The sequence below is a fragment of the Schistocerca piceifrons genome, chromosome 5, assembly GCF_021461385.2.
Source record: "Schistocerca piceifrons isolate TAMUIC-IGC-003096 chromosome 5, iqSchPice1.1, whole genome shotgun sequence".
NCBI lineage: Eukaryota > Metazoa > Arthropoda > Insecta > Orthoptera > Acrididae > Schistocerca > Schistocerca piceifrons.
This window is the reverse complement of record NC_060142.1, coordinates 364,973,573-364,996,620: the sequence shown is the minus strand read 5'-3', so window position 1 is coordinate 364,996,620 and position 23,048 is coordinate 364,973,573. Positions and strand designations below refer to the sequence as shown.

At 41.0% G+C, this 23,048-nt stretch overlaps 1 protein-coding gene across 1 annotated transcript in view; it reads left to right on the top strand.

The window, feature by feature from the left end:
* The window catches only part of LOC124798994 (neural-cadherin-like), a 331,157-nt gene that overhangs the window by 173,569 nt on the left and 134,540 nt on the right, over positions 1-23,048 (top strand). The window contains exons 14-25 of the mRNA XM_047262530.1: positions 2,466-2,726; positions 3,117-3,173; positions 3,280-3,300; positions 3,507-3,566; positions 8,211-8,336; positions 8,588-8,609; positions 13,555-13,642; positions 17,036-17,207; positions 17,253-17,322; positions 17,506-17,554; positions 17,649-17,715; positions 17,912-18,190. Coding sequence (XP_047118486.1) covers positions 2,466-2,726; positions 3,117-3,173; positions 3,280-3,300; positions 3,507-3,566; positions 8,211-8,336; positions 8,588-8,609; positions 13,555-13,642; positions 17,036-17,207; positions 17,253-17,322; positions 17,506-17,554; positions 17,649-17,715; positions 17,912-18,190 — 1,272 coding nt within the window. The remainder of the gene's footprint in view (positions 1-2,465; positions 2,727-3,116; positions 3,174-3,279; positions 3,301-3,506; positions 3,567-8,210; positions 8,337-8,587; positions 8,610-13,554; positions 13,643-17,035; positions 17,208-17,252; positions 17,323-17,505; positions 17,555-17,648; positions 17,716-17,911; positions 18,191-23,048) is intronic.

Genomic DNA, 23,048 nt, shown 5'->3' with positions numbered 1-23,048 from the left:
GGTAAATACTGTAAGCAGCTTCAGATGGATGTTTATTATAGTTCTTACACAGACATGATGAAACTTGCACAGGACATGTAGAAATTTTTCCCCTCCCATGTATGGAAGAATCACAGATTTTAAAAAGTCTTCGTACACCAGTTTCATGAACTTCCCTCATTTTGTGCAGGACACAATTACACTTTTAAATTTGAGTGTTAATTCATCCACTCTTTCTGAACATTAGGGCCAAATTTTCCCGACGGTTCCTGAATATGTAAAAAAAAAAAACATATGGGACGCCCTTTCCTGATGCAGTTAGAATGTACTGTGCTGTGTATGAATGACTTGTCTTGTTTAAATCTTTTGTCTGCATGAGAATGGTTCTCACCCCTTTCTCTGAGAGAGACCTACTGTACATTGATAGATATTGACAGTCCAGTTGATCAGTTTTGATTATGTAGTCAATGTTAAAATTACCAATAAGTATTTTTGTTTGTGTGAAGAATTCTTCCACAGCTACTAATACTTCTTCGATCGTTGCACATTATTTGGAACTGGTAAACTGTGTAATCTTACTTGCCTGATTTTAAGCTTTTGTTTAAACCATTTGACCCAAGCCAAGCTGGCCACAAAATTAGAGGTATACAATAAAAGTGGAACAGCAGTGTTCATTGTGATCTGAGTCTGTATCTGCTCCTGAGTATGCCTTACAATCCAATATGTGATAACAGAACATCTCCCTGACCATGATGTAACCTAACTGAAACCTTTCTGTATCGCTCAGCCTTTTCCTAGTATATCTGCTTCTCCTGTTATTCTTGGACAAAGTATTCACTATTACCATCTGAAATTTATTGCAGAACTCAGTTAGTCTTTCTCCTCTCTCATTTCTACTATCAACCTCATATTCTCCCCTAACCCTTTCTTCTGCTCTTTCCCCTACACACAGATTCCAATCCTCCATGACCATTGGATTTTTATCTTACTTTATGTATTGAATTATCTGTACAGTATCCTCATATACTTTTTCTATCTCTTCATCTTCTGCTTGTGATGCCAGCATGTATACCTGATTTATTGTTGTCAATGTTGGTTTGCTGTTGATTCTCATAAGAACAACCCTATCACTGAACTCTTCACACACTGTCTGCCCTACCTTTCTATCATGATAAGTCCTACTCCCGTTGTAACATTTTGTACTGCTGTTGATATTTCCCTATTTTATACTCATCTGACCAGAAATCATTCTCTTCTTTCCATTTCACTTCACTGACACTTGCTGTATCTAGATTGAGCCTTTGCATTTCCCTTATCCGATTTTCTAGCTTCCCTACCACGTTCAGGCTTCTGACATTATTGTCCTTTCATTGGCTATTCAATCTTTTTTTGATGGTTGCCTCCCCCTTGGCAGTCCCCTGCCAGACATCTGAGTAGGGGACTATTCCGGAATCTTTTGCCAAAGGAGAGATCGTTGTGACATTTTTTCAGTTACCGGCCACATGTCCTGTGGTTACATGTCATGTGTCTTTAATGCAGTGGTTTCCATTGTCTTCTGCATCCTCGTGCCTTTGTCATTGCTGATTATTCCACCTCTAGGGGCAGTTTCCCATCCCAAGGCCAAGAGACTGCCCTGAAACTCTGTCCACCCCTCTGCCTTCTTTGACAAGACCATTGACAGAAAGAGGGTGATGGAAGTCTTTGGCCACCAATGATGAGTATTAATCAAAATTTAAGCATGGATGGGTTTCGAACCTGGCATTAGGAAATTTTGATTACTAATCAAAGATGTAAACCCTAGACCATGGGTGCAGAAATCTAATTGATGGTAAACACTTATAAATCGGTTATAGTTTATTTTGATACACAACTTCCTCATTTATAACAGCAGATTGTTTCTCTTGTATTCCATTTTGCTGTCAAATAGTGGACTAGTTCCAAGTTTTATACAAGAATATAAATGTCTTATAAAAACTATATTTGTATCTCATATCACAATAATCTCTTCCATGACATATCTTCCCCACACGGCCATTGCTCTCCACCCACAACCACACTTAACCTCTCTTTTCTAATTTTATTTTCCTAAGGAATCACATATAATGAGAAAGAATTAAATCCATTAAGTGTGAATATAAAATTAAACATACTTCTAATGAAGCCACTGTAAAGTGCCACCTTAGGAAAGTCTGTGGGGGACTAGATAATATTCTATTTCCTAAGTACATGGTGAAATAATTCAGTCAAATATAAAATATGTATTGTGGGAGGTATTTCTTTTTGGAATGAACATCATAGCAGGAAAAATATGAATGTAAAATGAACATAATTTTTTTTAAACCAGTGTAATTAACTGAAAGTGTTACTCATAAAGGAAAGTTTTGGTGATGTATTTTGCTTATAAGGTCTGTGCATCTGAGTGCCAATTTCCAAATGAACTTTTCATTACATGAATATGAAACTGTGGAAAACTCTTGAGTTTGCAGAGTGTTCGAATGGTGCTGGACTTCTGTAAATTTGCGGATATTACTGAGCAAGAGGATGGAAGCTTATCAAAATTTGATTACACAATCTGTCAGGCTGAAGGTGTTGTACCACCTTTCAGTGAATACTTGAATGTCAATGACCCACTTCAGATAGGTGGCTGCCACAGACAAGAGTTTGACCCACAGATGTTCCACTGGCATGGAGCTCCTTTTACAAAAAGTTTCAGTGGATGTATTAGAAATATTTATTACAATAGGCAGGTAAGAAATACTGTTTTTCATTAGTCATTCTGTTGCATATTTTAAAAAAAAAAATACTGGAATTTTTTCAAAGGCTCAGCTTAATTTAGCAAGATGCAGTGCAGACTGGGACAAGATACTGATTTTATAAATTTTTATTCAGGAATAAGAGTCCTATGTTTCACTTGTAACCTTTTTTTGTTGTATAAATAAGACCTGATAAACTACAAGAATGGGTTAAATTTCATACTAAAATCACACTTCATTACAGTTCCTGTTTTGTAAATAGCTGTAGAATTGTGTTTTCATCTTTCTTCAATTTTTATTACTTTGTAAATAGTAAACCATTACCTATCGCAATGCTAGAAGTGAATATTGGCAAGACTGACATCTTGTTTTGATGATCCTTAGTTTCAGAAACTCATGTTAGTTGACAGACCTTATGCTGGAGTAATGCAACAAACCAAGGTAAAAGATAAATGTGAAAGAAATTAAAATCTTGATAGGGTAGAAGGAGAAAGTTGATGAGGTGATTGTCAAGAAATGAACAGTTCATTGCTCTTGGTCTTTAAAGGTGAATATAAGCTTAATGAGAGTGAAAAAGGAAGATGAGTGGTTAAAGATGAGATGGGTAATTCAAGAATGTGATAAGACTTTGACAGAACACTGAACCTGAACAACCAAAATCAAAACCAGGCCCCCAGAGTAGATGACAGCCTGTCACAATAACTTAGTTCCTTGTGAAAAACAACCATAATAATGCTGTCCTATCCAGTAGAGCATGTTTTGTAAATTCTACAGTCTTTCTTAAAGATAACTGATGGACATCAACAGGTGATGAATGCTGGTTACTGCTGGCAAGTAAATAGCCTTCTTCTTTCAGGAGTAACCAGCAGCCACCACCTGATGATATGAAGGAGTTACCTTGAAGAAATCTTGTGAGATTTATAAAATGTGATGTGATGGCAGATCTGCAAAGAAATCCTTAAGAGTCAACTAACAGAATGACTGGTGGCAGATGATCTGGGTGAATGTGAGTGTGGGTAGATCAAGAAAAGCAGTGATGTAGAACATTTCAAGATTATGATGAGATATATTTCCATATATATTGAGTTACAATTTACTGCTCAACAGATACTGTAAAATTACAAATAAAACAATAAATGATTATTGTATCTTAAGTAGTCACTTGTTCAGAACAGTATGGTAGGCTTAGCTATTTTTGTACCGTTTATTTGCTGTCCATATAACAATCAGTTTTTGGACATCGTCATAGCTTTAGTTTATATAATAATGACATACAAGGTTGTACTAGTAGTACTTCTCTTACCAGTAACAGATAAATGATTATTGTTGTTGTGGCCTTCAGTCCAAAGACAGGTTTGATGCAGCTCTCCATGCTACCCTATCCTGTGTAAGTCTCTTCACCTCCAGGTAACTACTGCAGTCTGCATCCTTCTGAACATGCTTAGTGTATTCATCTCTTGGTCTCCCTCTACAGTTTTTACCCTCCACGCTGCCCTCCAGTACTTAATTGGAGATCCCTTGATGCCTCAGATTGTGTCCCTTCTTCTAGTCAAGTTATGTCACAAATCTCTCTTCTCCCCAATTCTATTCAGTACCTCCTCATTAGTTACATGATCTACCCATCTAATCTTCAGCATTTTCTCTAGCACCACATTTCAAAAGCTTCTATTCTCTTCTTTTGTACACTGTTTATCATCCATGTTTCACTTCCATACATGGCTACACTCCATACAAATAATTTCAAAAAGGACTTCCTGACATTTAAATCTATACTTGATGTTAACAAGTTTCTCTTATTCAAAAACAATTTCCTTGCCATTGCCAGTCTATGTTTTATATCCTCTCTACTTCAACCATCATCAGTTATTTTGCTCCGCAAATGGCAAAACTCATCTACTACTTTAAGTGTCTTATTTCCTTTTCTAATCCCCTCAGCATCACCTCATTTAATTCATCTGCATTCAATTATCCTTGTTTTGCTTTTGTTGATGTTCATTTCAAGACACTGTCCACTCTGTTCAGCTGTTCTTCCAAGTCCTTTGCTGTCTCAGACAGAATAACAATGTCATCGACGGACCTCAAGGATTTTATTTCTTCCCCTGGATTTTAATTTCTACTTCAAATTTTTCTTTTGCTTCCTTTACTGCTTGCTCAATATACATATTGAATAACAATGGTGATAGGCTACAACCCTGTCTCACTCCCTTCTGAACCACTGCTTCCCTGTCATGCCTTCGACTCTTATAATTGCTATGTGGTTTCTGTACAAGTTGTAAATTAGCCTTTTGATCCCTGTATTTTACCCCTGCCACTTTCATAATTTGAAAGAGAGTATTCCAGTCAACATTGTCAGAAGTTTTCCCTAAGTCTACAAATGCTATAAATGTAGGTGTGCCTTTCCTTAACCTTTCTTGTAAGATAAGTTGAAGGGTCAATATGGCCTTGCATGTTCCTACATTTCTATGGAATCCAAACTGATCTTCTCTGATGTCACATTCTACCAGTTTTTCCATTCATCTGTAAAGAATTCATGTTAATATTTTGCGACTGTGAATTATGAAACTGATAGTTCGATAAGTTTCACACCTGGCAGTACCTGCTTTCTTTGGAATTGGAATTATTATATTCTTCTTGAAGTCTGAGGGTTGTTCTCCTATCTCATACATCTTGCTCACCAGGTGGAAGAATTTTGTCATGGCCAGCTCTCCCAAGGCTATCAGTAGCTCTAACAGAATGCTGTCTACTCACAGGGCCTTGTTTTGACCTAGGTTTCATCGTGCTCTGTTAAATTCTTCATGCAGTGTTGTATTTCCCATCTCATCTTCATCTACATCCTCTTCCATTTCCATAATCTCGAGTACATTGCCTTTGCGTATATCCTTTTTGTACCCCTTACACCTTACTGCTTTCCCTTCTTTGCTTTTCCCTCCTTTTCTTAGGACTGGTTTACCATCTGAACCCTTGATATTTGTCCAGGTGGCTCTCTTTTCTCCAAAGGTCCCTTTAATTTTCGTGTAGGGGGCATCTACCTTACCCCTAGTGATGTATGGTTCTGCATCCTTACATTTGTCCTCTAGCCATTCTCGCTTATCCATCTTGCACTTCCTGTCAGTCTCATTTTTTAGATGCTTGTATTCCTTTTTGCCTGCTTCATTTTCTGCATTTTTATACTTTCTCCTTTCATCAATTAAATTCAATATCTCTTGTGTTACACAAGGATTTCTACTAGCCCTCATCTTCTTACCTACTTGATCCTCTGCTGCCTTCACTATTTCATCTCTCAGAGCTACCCATTCTTCTTCTGCTGTTTTCCTTTCCCCTGTTCTTGTCAATCATTCCTTAACTCTCTGTTTTTGTGACACTCTCTACAACCTCTGGTTCTTTTCCTTTATCCAGGTCCTATCACCTTAAATTCCTACTTTTTGTAGTTTCTTCACATTTTATCTACAGTTCATAACCAATAAATTGTGGTCAGAGTTCACATCTGCCCCTGGAAATGTCTTACAATTTAAAATCTGGTTCCTAAATCTCTGTGTTGCCATTATATAATTGATCTGAAACCTTCTGGTTTCTCCAGGTCTCTCCCACATATAGAACCTTCTTTCATAATTCTTGAACCAAGTTTTAGTGATGAATAATTTATGCTCTGTGCATTAATCTACCAGGCAGCTTCCTCTTTCATTCCTTATCCCCAGTCCATATTCACATACTACTTTTCCTTTACTTTGATACAGAAAGTGAAGATCAGAAATTCTCAGTTTTCTGTTAGAAAAACAAGCTTATGGCTTTGTACACTAATAGTTTTAGAAGGAGATCCTACAATTTGAAATCTTCTATTTAGTAACAGCATTTCTCTGTTAGTAAAAATATGTACCCATACTGCACAAAGGTAAGCTCATCAGCTCTGCCATTCTGGCCAGAGGCCGATTACAAGGGTGGTTTTAAAAGTTCTTGGAACGGAATAGAAAAAAAGTACTTACATCACTGAAACTTTTATTTTTTTTTCAGTGTAGTCTCCTTGTAGATTAATACACTTGGTCAAATGATGTTCCAGTGTCTTGATACCATCTCGAAAATGAGTTTCCTCCAGACCTGCAAAATAGTTGTCAATTCTGGCTATAAATTCATCGTTTGAAATGAATCTTCATCCACCAAGAAAAATTTTCAGTTTTGGGAAGAGATCGAAGTCTGATGGAACCATATGAGGTGAATATGGTGGGTGTGGAAACAATTCACACCTTAGTTTTTGTAATTTTGCCATGGTGACTGCACATGCATGTGGGCACATGTCGAGAGTCGCGGCACCCATCTTGCAGATAATTTTTTCATTTCTAATTCTTCAGTTAAAATGTGATACACACTTTCATATGATATCTTTAAAGTATGAGCAATTTCACATGCTTTCAATAGGAGATCCTCCATGACCATTTTATGCACTTTTGCAATGATTTCTGGAGTAGTGACACATCTTGGCCAACCACTGTGTGGATCATCATCTAAGCTCTCCCGACCAAATTTAAATATATTTGTCCACTTGTCAACAGTTGAATATGAAGGACCAGAGTACCCCAGTGTATTCTGGAAATTGGCACGATTTTCCTTTGCTCACTTAATCACTGCTCGAATTTTGATTTTTTCCGTCTTCGCAAGTCACTACGCGGGAACAACAGAAGAGCCACATCACTGCCACAGCTCTCTTCCAAGAGCACTGATGTGGCACGTGTTTACAGGCAGCAGTCCAATGAATATCATGTGAACAACTCATTGCGCTATTGCTGACCTCTTGTGGTGATTGCAAGAACTTTTCATACCACCCTTGTAATTGGGACCGACCAACTACATGTCATTCTTCTACCAGTGGTGTCATTTGGATGTGTTATGGAGGGGTGTGGGATCAGCACAACACTCTCCAAGCTGTTGTTAGCTTTGTAAATCTTGGAGCCCATACTTCTCATTCAAGTACCTCCTCAACTGCATTTCTCTATAAACAAAAATATATATCCACACTACGCAATCATAACCTCATAAGCTCCACCATTCTAGCCCCAGATGGGCACATTGGGACTGACCAACTGCTGTGTCATCCTCAGCCAGTGGCATCATTTGAATGCCTGATGGATACGCATGGATCAGCACATCACTCTCCCAGCTGTTGTCAGCTGGAGCCCATACTACTTATTCAAGTAGCTCATCTGTTGGCATCAGAAAGCTGCATGGACCCTTTTCCAGTCTTCCCACCAAGAAAAAATTCCTAGCATTATGGGACCTGAACCCGGGTCCTCAGCATAGCAGTCTGCCATGCTGACCATTCAGCTATAGAGGCAAGCACACAACAAAATGACTAAATGAAAATAACCTAATCTACATAAAATACTTAAACAGTTATGAAACAGTTTAGCTATATCTTTCCTTTGGTAAGCTCTCTTTCACAAATTCCTCAGCAGATTAGTATCCATGATTCTAGAGAAATATGTGTAGTTTAGTTCTGAAAGCGGATTCCCTACTCCTTATGTTTCTAAGATCAGTGGAAACAAGGATGTAGATTTTTACATCAGCTTTCTTAGCACCTCTCAGTACCAGGGACAGATTTTTAAAATTTATAGTGTGTGCCATTCTTACATATTGTGAAATGCGTGTGAACTGCTGATTTCTTTTTGGAGAATGTAGGGTTCTTTATAACAGAGCACAAGGAAATGAGATATGTTACTAGTGAATGTAATTGTGAGTGTTTGTATTTTTTTGTGATAGTGTTTATGTGCAATATAGTGTTAAATGAAAGTTAACCCACAAATAATAAATGGAACAAAAAAAGGCAAAGAACAGGTTTTTTTTATTTTTTTTAATTTTTTTTTAAGAAGAATGCTGAAGATTATGTAGGTAATTGTATATTCAGCAAAGAGATACTGAACTGAATTAAGACTAAAAGAACTTTATGACTCAGTTCAACTAAAATGAGGGCAATGTGGCAGGTTAATACAGTAAGCAGGTTCAGATGGATGTTTATTGAAGTTGTTAGCAGAGATAATGAAACTTGCACAGGACAGAGAAGTGTACAGAGCTTCATCAAACCAGTCTTTGGACTGAAAATTTCTTTTCAACCCCACACAGAGAAAATTCTATAAAATTTCTATTCAGGTTCACACAGCCATTGTGCGTAAAATTCATTTTGGTAGATGTTACTGGTCTTCCAATTATTTCACAGCACTCTTTAAAGATAAATTGTCTGATAAATTGTCTGATAAATTGTCTGTTGCCCCTCCCTGACATTTTCATAAATGACTTCAACAGCTGCTTCACTACACTCACCATTTGGATACTTCCTTTTAGTGCAAGTTTCTCTGAGCTACACAAATGGGAATTGTCTCTCTGAAATATCTTGTGATCTTGCAATCTCCTTGGCCTAAACCTTTGCTAAACTTTTCCCACTGTCTGATCTCACCTTTTCCCTTCTTTCATCTATCCACACCATTCCATCTCTGCACAGACTGTACACTGCCACTCCCACCACACTCTCCTCCCCCCATGTGGTTACGGTATTCTCTCTCTCTTTCTCTCTCTCTCTCTCTCTCTCTCTCTCTCTCTCTGTCTCTCTCTATCTCTGTCTGCCCCCCCCCCTCTCTCTCTCCCTTTCCTCTTTTCCTTTTTCAACTCCTCGTTCTTCTCTAGCCCCCTCCCTTTCTCCCTCTCCGTCTTCACCTTTCTCTCTTCCCCCCTCCCCCTCCCTTTCCCCACTCAGTTACCCTTCTCTCCCTCTTGTGACATCTCTGTTTGCTGTACCTTCTGTACTCTTGTACCCTTTTCATCTTGTTTTGTGACTGGTAAGTCACCTGTCCAAAGACCTGCCTCTTTCCTGCTATCCCCTCCATGCGTCCTTCCCTCCCCCCTCCCCACTTCCATCAGCTCAGGAATCTGCTTTCAATAATCAGTTATCAATAATTAATCTTGTCATGGGCAAGGACTGTGCATTTGTGTGTGTGTGTGTGTTAGAAAAAGAGCTACTGTTTGAAAGATTGTGTGAATACTGCTTTCTGTTACATGTTTCTGTGCTCCTTAGGGCAATCTGCCATAGATGGGTGGTTGCCTTTCCTGTGTTTTAAGTGTATTTTCTTTAGGTTGTCAGCTGCTGTACATGCTTATTATTTCCAAGTTAAACATTTCACACACAGTTCTAGTGTTTTGGTATGGTTTGAACATTCTATAACAAACATGTCATTACATGCTCACCATATGAAGTCAGAAATCCAGACAAAGACTTTGGCAAATGTCTTTGTAACAACTTAAATTTAAATAATTTATATTGGATGTTAGTGTATTCTCTTTTTCTGTAATGCTTTTCTTATTATTGTCAATTCAATTTGTATATCCTGTATACTACTGAAACTGTCAGTTATTTAGGAGTGGAACAAGTGGAAGGAGTGGAACAAGTGGAATGGCACAACGGTAATGCACTGGGCCACCATATGGGAGGATGACAGTTCAATTCTTCATCCTGTTATCCAGATTTATATTTTCCATAGTTCCCTAAATCACTTGAAGCCAATGCCGAGGTGGCTCCTTATTTTAGTTTGTGATCCATCACTAGTATCTTCTCATCAAGAGAATGATAAACTCTAATATTTCTTCCTTTTCATTTATTTTGCTATTCCAATGGCTAATCTTACCTACTACTTTTAATGTTTCATTTCCCAATGTGCTTTATTCAGTGTCACTTGACTTAAACTGATTACTCTTTAAACCCACATTTTACTTATTTATGTTGATGTTCACCTTGCCCCCCCCCCTCCCCCCCCCCCCCCCAAGACCATATCCATTACATTCAGTTAGCATTCTAAGTCCTATGTCATCCATATCAGAATTACAATATGTAGTAACACGATTCACGTTTGCGTCGCACTTCACCTAGTGTAGACCGGGAACTGTCTGCTAGACCTTCCCGATGTGAACTCACTGGGCCCGGCCCGTGCTGCCAGAGTTGTTGTTGTTGTTGTTATGCTGACAGAGGTCGCGTCCGAATTCTCGCGTGCCCTCTGGTGGACGGGACTCTACTTGCAGCAACTACCGTCCGTGACGTGCCGTGCCAATGTGCGCCTCCCGCGATCTTTCTGGTGGCTACAGCACTCCTCCTCCTTCGGGGGGGTGCAGCCACTGTGATCCACTGCGTCGGAAGGTGGAGCGTTGGGCCAGAGCGATGACCTCCACATCCATTGGATGGCCGGAGTCGAGGGGATCTGCCAACCCTCGAGCCGGAACCTTCGAATACGGCTGGAAGTGACCCACACGAAGAGGCCCCCGTTGTCCCACAACCGGAGCCCGGGACAGAACGGGCGACAAGCTGTCGAATGCCGGATCCTGTTCCACCTCGGGAGGGGCAAGACCCAGTGGCAGGAACGAAGGGGAAGGGACGACCCCAGATGAACCAGCCTCCTGAGAAACCGGGCCTGCTAGGGGGGGCCGGCTCTCGCTGGGGCATCTTGAACGATAGTGATGCCGGTGCTGGAGCTACTGGCGGCTGCCAAGGCTGAGAACCATCGCAGTGCGGCAGAGTCACAGCGGGGAGAGGAGGTAACGTCCCCTGTGAAACCAACACAGGTGCCGGCAATGGGGAAGCCGGTGTCCAAGAGGTCGGAGGGTGGGTACCCAAACGTGGACGTAGCTGATTTTGGTGATGACGTACCACCCGGTCCCCCGCCTGCAAGGTATAGAGCTGGCGGCCATGTCGGCGCAGGACCACCGCCGGTATCCAACGTGGATTGCGACCAAACCCACGGGCCCAGACTGACATACCCAGTGGAAAGCCAGGCAGTCCGTTTTCTGAAGACCAGGCCGGAGGAGGTGCAGCAGAGTCCTAGGTTGACGCCCATGGAGGAGCTCTGCGGGGCTGCGTTCTCCCATTGGTGTGGTCCGGTATGCCGTCAAGAAAAATGTCAATGCTTCCTCCGCAGGAAATTCGTGCACATACTTTTTCATCTGCGTCTTAAATGTGCGCACCATGCGCTCGGCTTCCCCATTCGATTGTGGATGGAAGGGGGGAGAGCAAACGTGCTGAATACCAAAGCGCCTACAAAAATCCTGGAAGGTCTGCGAAATAAACTGCGGTCCATTGTACGAGACCAGGGTGATTGGCAGACCTTCCACAGAAAAGATTTTTGCTACTGCCTGGATTGCAACTTCTGAAGTGGTTGAGGAGCAGCGAACCACATATGGGAATCGGGAATAAGCATAAATGACAATGAGCCAAAAGCCATTGAGAAACGGGCCCGCAAAATCGATGTGAACACGTTCCCATGCTTGGGTTGCCGGCGGCCATGAAGAGAACGCTGCCCTGGGAGATGCTTGTTGGCTCGCACAATGGGAACAGGGGGCCATCAAGTGCGCTTGACGGGACGCCACATCCAAATGAAAACACGTAATCTCCTCTTGATCGAACGTAGGATCCGGGTCCACCGGAAGACGGGAAAGAGCGTCGGCATTGGCATGCTGTCCTGTAGGGCGAAAATGAATGTCATAATGGTACTTAGAGAGGAACAAGGCCCAGCGCTGTAGTCTGTGGGCCGCCCTATCTGGAATCTAAGAGGCGGGGCCAAATAACGATATTAACGGCTTATGGTCAGTGATTAACTGAAACTTCGTGCCATACAAGAAAGGGTGAAACTTGGTAACAGCGTAGACAATGGCCAAAGCCTCTTTTTCCACCTGGGAGTAATGGGCCTGCGCGGGACTAAGGGTTTTAGACGCAAACGCCAGTGGTTGCTCGGAACCATCTGCGTTGCGATGGGCCAGGACCGCCCCCACCCCATACTGCGAAGCATCTGTAGCCAGGACCAACGGCTTATGGGGATCAAACGTAGCCAAACAAGGGGCTGACATGAGGAGGCCCTTCAACGAGGTGAACGCTCGCTCGCATGCCAGCGACCAATCAAAAGGAACACCCTTGTACAGAAGGCAGTACAGGGGGTGGGCTATAGTGGAAGCCCTGGGAATGAACAGGTGGTAATAGGCTAACTTGCCTAAAAAAGCTTGTAACTCTTTCAGCGAAGTGGGCCGAGGAAGGTTGACGATACCTTGGACCAAACTTCATAGTGGCTGGATGCCGTGCTGAGATATGGTGTAGCCCACATACTCAATGGACGGTTGGAAGAAGGTTGACTTATGCAGGTTGCAACGCAAGCCCACAGACCTGAATTTGAGAAAGAGGGTGCGAAGGTTGTGCAAGTGTTCCTTCGTGCTGCGGCCTGTGACAATTATGTCATCCAGGTAATTAATACAATAAGGGATTGTCGACGTGACATGCTCAAGATAACGCTGGAATATCACCGGGGCACTGGATATTCCAAAGGCCAACCGCTGGTATTGGTAATGGCCAAACGGAGTGTTGACGACCGCCAGCCGTTTGGAGTCCTCATCAAGTGGTATCTGATGATAAGCCTCCGACAGATCGATTTTCGAAAAATATTGACCTCCCGCCACGGCGGAGAACAATTCATCATCACGAGGCAAAGGATAGGTGTCCACCACCAATTGTGAATTAATGGTGGCCTTGAAATCGCCACAAAGACGTAATTTTCCCGAGGGCTTCCTTACAATAACGAGGGGCGAAGCCCACTCACTGGAATAAATGGGAAGAATGACCCCTAGGTTTGTCAGCTGGTCTAGCTCTTCCTTTACTTGAGGGCGGAGAGCCAAGGGGATCTGCCTCGCGCGTAGAAAACGCGGGCAAGCCGACGCCTTCAACATTAAGTGAGCTTCAAAATCTGAAACACGCCCCAGGCCCTCCTCAAAAATATCTGGAAAGTCTGAGATCAAAGATTCCAATGATTGATAGGGAACGTCTTCGGAGACCAACTGTATGGTGTCAGCGATAGAAAAACCGAAAGCTTGAAAGGCATCCAGGCAGGCCGAGTGACTGATTTGTAAGTCACGTTGGTAGTGAATTGACCCAACAGGGGAATGAACTGTTTACCCTAACTGCGTAGACTGGTGCCAACGGGGGCGATCCAAGGTCAGAATAAGTTTGTGCATTCAACAATGAAACTGCCGCGCCCGTATCAACTTGCAGTTGTAACCGGCGCGACCGAACCAACACCTCGATAAAGAGTTTGCGTGCCGATGCGTCGGGAGCCTGGCCCGATGAAACTTCCGGAATGTCAACGTCCATGTCCTCTGTACCTGCTTCCTTCGATTCTTTTGAGGCTGAGTGGCAAACTTTAGCAATGTGACTTTTTTATTACATTTGCGACAAACGGCCCAACGCTGGGGGCACTCTGACCGATCATCATGTATATAGCACGACGCACAGGACGGCAACAGGGGCCGGCGGCCGGAATTCTGTTTACGCACCTTGCGGGAGCGGCCGTAACGGCCGGATTGTACCGCTTGCACGTCGTCTACCCCGGACACAGTGGACGCGGCCGCGCCGCCCTGAACCTCCGCGACATCGCACCACGCTTCCAGCTGTTGACCTGCTGCGTGAGAGACTTCATACGATTGAGCAATGGACAGGACTTCTTCGAGGGAAGGGTCTTCTAACTGCAGGGCCCATTGCCGGACCTCCCCATCAGGGGCCGAACGAACAATGACATCACGTACCATAACGTGGGCATACGACTCTCGCGACTGCTCCGTGACAAAATGACACTTGCAACTAAGACCGTGCAGGGGAGCTGCCCACGCCTGGTAAGATTGATGGGGCTGTTTCTTGCATTGATAGAACTCGACCCTAGCCGCCACAACATGCGTGTGGCGGCGATAATATGAAGACAGCAAGGGACACAATGCGTCAAAAGACAAGGACAAGGGTTCCTGCAACGGCACTAGCTGCCGCAAAACGTGATACAGCGAGGGAGATATCCAAGACAAGATGAGAGCACGACATACCTCCACATCGGCAACATGAAACGCCTGGAAATGCTGCCGAAGGCGATGTTCATATGCATCCCAATCGTCCGCCGTCTCGTCATACGGGGGAAAGGGAGGAGGGAACTGCGCCGGAGTAGATGGCGTGGAGAGCAAGGCCGGAAGCACTTGTTCCATGGTGGCCATGAGCTCCATCTGCTGCGCAACCAAAACCCGCACCAAATCCTCCATGCCATGGAGAAGCTGCGAAACCGGAACAACGACGCAACACGCGAAAGAACGACCCTACTCGTCACCAATTGCGTAGTAACACGGTTCACGTTTCCGTCGCACTTCACCTAGTGTAGACCGGGAACTGTCTGCTAGAACTTCCAGATGTGAACTCACTGGGCCCGGCCCGTGCTGCCGGAGTTGTTGGTGTTGTTGTTATGCCGACAGAGGTCGCGTCCGAATTCTCGTGTGCCCTCTGGTGGACAGGACTCTACTTGCAGCAACTACCATCCGTGACGCGCCGTGCCAATGTGCGCCTCCCGCGATCTTTCTGGTGGCTACAGCACAATATCTGTACAGTTCTTCACTCACTGTGTCTTATTCCTGATAATGTAATAATGCATTCCGGTCAACATTCTTTCAGAAATCTGATGGTATTTCAAATTTTTCTGTATCCGTCATACCAGATTAACTGTTCAGTCATGATTAGCTCTTCTATTGTTCTTAATAATTCTGAAGGAGTGTCATCTACTTCAAGGAGACTTGTTTCAACTTCCACTTATGATTCAAAACATTATGACCACCTGCTCAATAGCTTGCAGGTACATCTTTGGAAGGCAATACAGTGGTGGTTCTGTGTGGCATGGATTCGGCAAGTCTTTGGTAGCTTTCTGGTGTTATGTGCACCAGATATCTATGCAGGGGTCACACAGGTCCCATCAATTAGAGACCAGTAGCTTTTAGGTGCAGAGCTGTTGCCTGATCACACCCCAAAAGGCTTCCATCAAGTTAATATCAGGCAAATTTGGTGGCCAAGTCATCACCATGAGTTCACTCTCATGCTCCTCCCACCATAATAGCATGGTTCTGGCATTTTGACATACATATTTATCCTGCTGGAAGATGCCATCACCACCAGAGAAGGTATCAAGCTTGAAGGGATGCAGGTAGTCCACGATAATGTTAATATAGTCCAGAACTGTCATGGTGCCCTTGATTACTATGGTAGTTCCACTGGAACTGAGGTGAATACCTCCATATCGTATTACTGATCCCACCAGCATGGATCCATGGCATGGTGCATATTTCGAGCAGCCATTTACTTTGATGACAGCATGTACAAATATAACCATCAACTTTATGTAACAAGAAACATGATTTATTTAACAAGGTGATACATTTCCATTGTTTCACATCCGTTATTGATGATTCTATGCCCACTACAGTCAAACTGATGATGCATTTGAGTCAACATGGATACATGTAAGGGTTTTCTGCTGTAGAACCCTAGTGTTCAGCAGTGCTCGGAAACACTTATGAAAGTACCATGATTGTACTCTTTCTTCAGATCTGCCTCAGATCACTGACTATGTTTCCTTACAGACTGGGTAAACCTTCAGCCTCCACGTTCTGTGACAAGGCATGAATGACCAACAGCTTGTTGCCTATTTGTGGTTTCATTATCCTTCAACCACTTTCCACAGATGCTGATGTCAGTAGCACACTAACAGCTGACCATCTGTGCCATTTCTGAAATGCTTATTCGCTGGCACCAGGTGATAACAGTTTACCATTTGACAAAGTCAGTGCCAGTGGATTTCCAGACTTTCACTCCTTATCATCACTAGAATGATTCCCCATTTGCTTCTGCCAAGTCTATATATTTTCCTTAATGCATCACATGCCCACATTGTCACCAAGTGATGTCCAGATTCATAATGGGCAGTGATCACATTGTTTTGTTCATCAGTGTATGTCATCAGTGTTCTGCAGTATTCTTACAGTACTGCAGCAACCATCTTATCTTTATCCATATTATCTACTCATTTTATAATATTGTCTTCACATTTATTTTCTATAAACCCTTTTATGCATTTATTCCATCTTTCAGATTTTCCCTCTTTACTTATTACTGGCCTGACATGTAAGGTCATGGTGTTTAAAAACCATTTCTCTTTCCTCCAAAGGTTTCTTTAATTTTCCTACAGTCATGAGTGCTTCTATAGTTTTGCATTTCTGCTTTGCTATTTTACATTTTCTGTCAGTCTAATTTTTTATACGTCTGTGCTCTCTTCTGCCTACTTAATTTATTACAGTTCTACAGTACCTTTTTTCATTGGTGTATTTTAATACCGCCTATCATATCCAATGATTTATTCTGTGTTTTGACTAGTTATTCTTCTGCTGTCACGACTATTTTACCTCAAATTTACATATTTTAATTGTATTTCTTTCACTAGTTCACTGTGTCAATCCCTGATATTTTCTTTGAAACACCCAACAACAAAATGTTTCTCATATGTTGCAAATATGGCCAACCTCTTCATATCAACAAATATAAGTGGATTTTATCAGAATGCAGCATCCCTTCATCATTCAGACTTACAAGTGGACTTCAGTCACTTACTTTTTGTCATGGATAGCCTAATATAAATTCTTGTATGATACTTCATACAGGCCTTCATATTAGGCTATTCATCACATGAAATGAGTGATTGTAGTTTATTTGGAAGTCTGAATGGTGAAAGTATGTTGCATTCTGATACTAATCACTTATATCTTCTAACATGAACAGCTCTTTTTTTTGAGAGAGCTCACTTTACTGGTGTGGATGATCCTTGAATTTTCTGTATATTCTTTTCTTCCGCATTTGTTGAAAAATATACTTTTTATTTGAGTAATATGGATATACTTTGGTACCTGAACTAAGATTTAATCTTGAAATCAAAAGAGTTTGCCAAGTACAGAATCAATCAGTGGTAAGTAAGAGGAAATAGGCTTCTGTGCTGAGGCTAAGGGTAACACTATATTTATTTTGAGGATAGAGACTTAGGTATTAGAAATTCAACAAAGGGATTTGTACCAAATATTTACACTTGTAACTCATAACCAGCTCCCTAAGCAGTGTAAAATTTATGATGTGTCCAATTTTAACTCTTCCAGTCTTTCCAGAGGGCACATCTTTCTGAATGACTGAAGATACATTTAACTGAAGTGATACATACCATGTTTTTATGCACAAAAAGTTCACAGCCTATTTTTCATGAGTATACCTAGGTTGTGAAATGTGTTTGTCTTATGTACCTTGATTTCTGTTTCACCGTTGAATATTACAGCTACTGGATCTGGGATCATCGGGTTTTTCATACAGTAATAGAGGCAACTGTCCTACACAGAGGCACCGAAGCCCATGCAGTATAGGGCACACAGGGGCACGTTGTACTGGGTCAGTGCTACCCACAAGTTTTGCCCCAGGGAGCTACATAAAATATGTGCTCTCTTTTGAACCCAACAGTTTCTCCACTGATCTGCAGCTACGCTTCCGTACAAGAGAAATCAATGGGGAACTCTTCCGAGCCAGTGATAAGCATGGCCATGAATATGCTGTGCTTGAGGTAGGTTTTCATTGTGTGTTGTTCATTTGATGAGGACAATATATTTTGAGTTCATGGCTTGATGTGAATGCTTCAGTACAGCTGCTGCAAAATTTTATATTGGATGATCTTCACTATGTTGCAGTAGTGAGTGGCATTTGTAGCATAATGTCATATTGATTTTAAACAATTATTAACTCTGTTATTCTTTCAGAACTTGCTTATCAGTTTCATGATGATTCTCAAGCTGCCCGCTACTGCTTCCCAAATAAGGGTCTTGAGTAAGACATTCTTCCATATAGATGAAAATTGATCTAAAAGCTCATATTAGTGAACTGATGTATGTAACATAGCTGAAAGAATTAATCAAAATTAAATCTTCAAGTTTGCTTTATTTTTTACTAAATGCTACAGAGAAAAAGGGAAAATAATAAGTGCAGATGATGTGAAAACAAAGGAAAGACCAGTCTGAATCTCCTGTAGTTAGATTTTAATTGATTACAAATAGAATTCAAAAATTTAAGACACAAAGAATATTACCTATATTCTTAAGACTTATCTACAAAGTCTATGTTTGATAACTGAAAGGGTTGTAGTATTTTTTCTACCATCTACAGCTTTTCCTTCATTATTTTTGTTACCTGCAGAGAAGTTACCTTTTGAGATGAAAGCATGAATTAACACCCAGATAGGGTATGGTAAAAGCACTCAGCATTTTGCTCCTTCCAGAATATAACTTCTTGTTTCATTATAAAATGTTTTACAACTGCACATGGTTGACAGTAGTTAATGCTTATTTTTAAAAGAATTAGGGCTCAATCCTTGTCCAGTAATTTTGTTCTAAGTTTCCCATGGTTTCTATAAATCATTGCAGATAAATAATCAGATTCTTCATTGAATAAGGTAATTTCTCATTTCTTTCCCCCTTCTTACGTCTGTGAACATACAAACACCATTAGTACTCTACATGTACTGGCCTTGGCTTCAATAACTTTCCTTCATTTTTAGAAAATTTTCACAGAGCAGATTGCCTTAACCAGTTAGATAAAAGCAGATATTATTAACTTCATCTTACTCACTGTTTATACATGTACAGCTACATACACTGTGGGAACAAAAGTAACTGGATGCTCCCAAAAACATATGTTTTTTTATATTAGGTGCATTGTGCTGCCACCTACCGCCAGGTACTCCATATCAGCGACCTTAGTAGTCAATAGACATCATGAGAGAGCAGAATGGCGTACTCTGCAGAACTCACGGACTTCAAATGTGGTCAGGTGATTGGGTGTCACTTGTATCATACATCTGTATGCAAGTTTTCCACACTCCTAAACATCCCAAGGTCCACTGTTTCCAATGTGGTAGTGAAGTGGAAACGTGAAGGGACATGTATAGTACAGAGTACAGGACAACCTCGTCTGTTGACTGCCAGAGACTGCCAACAGTTAAAGAAGGTCGAAATGTGTAGTAGGCAGACATCTATCCAGACCATCACACAGGAATTCCAGACTGCTTCAAGATCCACTGCAAGTACTATGACAGTTAGGCAGGATGTGAGAAAACTTGGATTTCATGGTCAAGCGGCTGCTCATAAGCCACACATCACAATGGTAAATGCCAAACGGTGCCTCGCTTGGTGTAAGGAGCATAAACATTGGATGATTGAACAGTGGAAAAAAGTTGTGTGGAGTGATGAATCACAGTACACAATATGGCAATCCAATGGCAGGGTGTGGTTATGGCAAATTCCAGGTGAACATCATCTGCCAGTGTGTGTAGTGCCAACAGTAAAATTCAGAGGCTACGGTGTTATAGTGTGATCATGTTTTTCATGGAGGGGACTTGCACCCCTTGTTGTTTTGTGTGGCACTATCACAGCACAGGTCTACATTGGTGTTTTAAACACTTTCTTGTTTTCCACCATTGAAGAGCAATTTGGGGATGGTGATTGCATCTTTCAACATGATTGAGCACCTGTTCATAATGCATGGCCTGTGGCACAGTGGTTACATGACAGTAACATCCCTTTAATGGACTGGCCCACACAGAGTCCTGACTTAAATCCTACAGAACACCTTTTGGATGTTTTGGAACGCCGACTTCATGCTAGGCCTCACCGACCGACATCAATACCTCTCCTCAGTGCAGCACTCCGTGAAGAATGGGCTGCCATTTCCTAAGAAACCTTCCAGCACCTGATTGAAGGTATGCCTGTCATCAAGGCTAAGGGTTGGCAAACACCTTATTGAATTCCAGCATTACCGATGGAGTGCACTACAAACTTGTAAGTCATTTTCAGCCAGGTGTCTGGATACTTTTGATCATATGGTGTACATTGCCAGCAAACCACTGTGAAGTGGTGACACTTAGCATTGTACCACATATTAGAGTTCCTTCCTATTCTGACTGTGTGTGCGAAGAATCACTGCATAAATGCATCTGCGCTTGCTGCAGTTAACATAATCTTGTTTTTGTGATCATTTTGGGAGCAGTACATAGGGAGCTAAAGTACAGCTCCAGATTTATCGCTTTGCACTGGCTCTAGAATCCCTGTGATTACTCTTTTATGGGATAATTGCCATCTATCTTCATGCGTCTGCCATTTCAGATTTTTCAGCATTTCCATACTGCTCTCCTTTCAGTGTAACAAACATGTGACTATTCTTGCTGCCCTTCATTGTATCTACTCTATATCCCCTTTCAGTCTTATTTGCTATGATCCCATAAACTTGAGCAATATTCTAAGATGGGGCATAACAGGGTTTTGTAACCATTGCCCTTTGTAAACTGCCAATTAACGTTACTTTGCCATATAATTTACCTGTAACTGAGCTTAAGTGATCATTTCATAACATTATCATCTCAAATTGTTTTACATGTGTATTTGCATGAGTTGACTGATTCCAGTTGTGACTCCTTGATACTGTAGTAATGGGATACTAATGTTCTACGTTTTATGAAGTGTGCAGTTTTACATTTCTATGAATTTAGAGCAAAATACCAATCTCTGAACAATTTTGAAATCTGATCAAGATCTTGCTGAATATTTGTGCAGCTTTTTTGAGACAGTACTTCGTTACATGTAACTCCATTATCTGCAAAAGTCTTAGATTAGCAGCAGTATTCTCTTGCCATGTCTTTAATATGGAATATGGACAGCAGGGGTCTCAATACACTTCCGTGTGGTGCAGTTGAAATTACTTCTACTTTTTGTCATTTTCTCTCCTTCCAGGATGACATGCTGTGCCCTCCCTACACATAAATTCTCAGTCAGGTTACAAAATGTTATTTGATATCCTGTATTATCATACTCTCATTAGTAAATGTTAGTGTGATACCAAGGCAAACTCATTTTGGAAGCCAAGAAATACAGCATCTACCTAATTGCCTTCATCTATGTCTTTCAGGATGACATGAAAGAAAAATGCAAGTTGAGTTTTGGATGATAATGTTTCTGGAATAAGTGCTGATTGTCATGGAGGAGGTCATTCTGTTTGAGATCCCATTTTATATTTGAGCTCTGGAAATGCTTTAGGATTCTAGAATAATGGGTGTCAGTGAGACTGGAAAGTAGTTTTTTATTTTACTTCTACTACCCCCTTGCAGATGGTTGTAACCTGTGCTCTCTTCCAACCACTGGGCACAGTTTTTTGTTTGAACGTTTACGGTATATTACTGTTAAAATGGTAGCTAAGTTGGAGACAAAATTTGTATAGAAACTTATCTGTAATCCATCAAGCCCTAAAGTGATTTTATCTGTTTCTCAACAATAATGATACCATCACCTATATCATTCATGTTTACAGTGATGCGAAAATTAAATTGGGGCAATACTTGTGTACCATCCTTTGTAATGCAGCTATTGAAAAGGGAGTGGAGCATCTTTAATGTTGCTTTGCTGCCTTCAATTTCAGTGCCTGTCTCATCCATAAGTGTCTGCACACTAATTTTTGTAGTGCCAAGAGTCTTTACATCAGGCTAAAATTTATTTGGGTTCCACTATTTTACACTAATTAATGCAGTAGTACTTCTTTCTTTAGAGTAATTTTCTACCAGAGATCCCCTCCAGTTAAAGCTGTTTGACTATGTACGTGTCTGTTAAGTGCTTGATCAATTATTGTTTTAAATTTTAGCTAAAATTCCTTTACATGCTCCCACCTGTAAGTAAATGTTTTGCATTGATCATTCCTTTTTTTGAGATGAGACACATTACCTCTTCACTAGTTCACTAATTAAAGAAATCTTTGTGCTTGTTTTGCTGTCCTTATTACTTCAGTAATTTCATATCATTTTCAATATGGACTTCCACAGATATGTCAGATCTATTACTTACAGTTAGCTCTTTGTTGCTAGTAGTTTTCAGAGAAAGCATTCAGTAATATTTTGTTAAATGTCTTGTCAATACCACCACTTACAAACCTGTAATTATCCCAGTCAGTTGTTGAATGATGAAAGCCTCCTCCTGTTAAGACAGTATCAAATGAAAACATATGTATTATCAGATATGTACTTTTATAAAACTGTTTCAGTATCTAGGAGACGGTTTAGTGGTAGATAGAAGGACATAATAATAAGCTCTTAATTGAAGTTTTTGACTTATATCAGTACAGCCAAAACCATATAAAATTGATAGAGTCAATTATTCTAAACCAAAAAATACTAATTACAGAAATTTTTAATTTTTCAGCTGACCATATTTTCAAAAAATGTGAACATAAATTACTGAAGTCTATCATAGCAATAAGTCTGATTTTTGGAAGTAGTTAGACAATGGATCTTAGCTACCGAAAACACGTTTTTAGATGTCTGTAGCATAGCACAAACCCAGGGAAGAATTTGAAAAAATAAAAAGTGAGACCAAAAAGAAAAATACTAG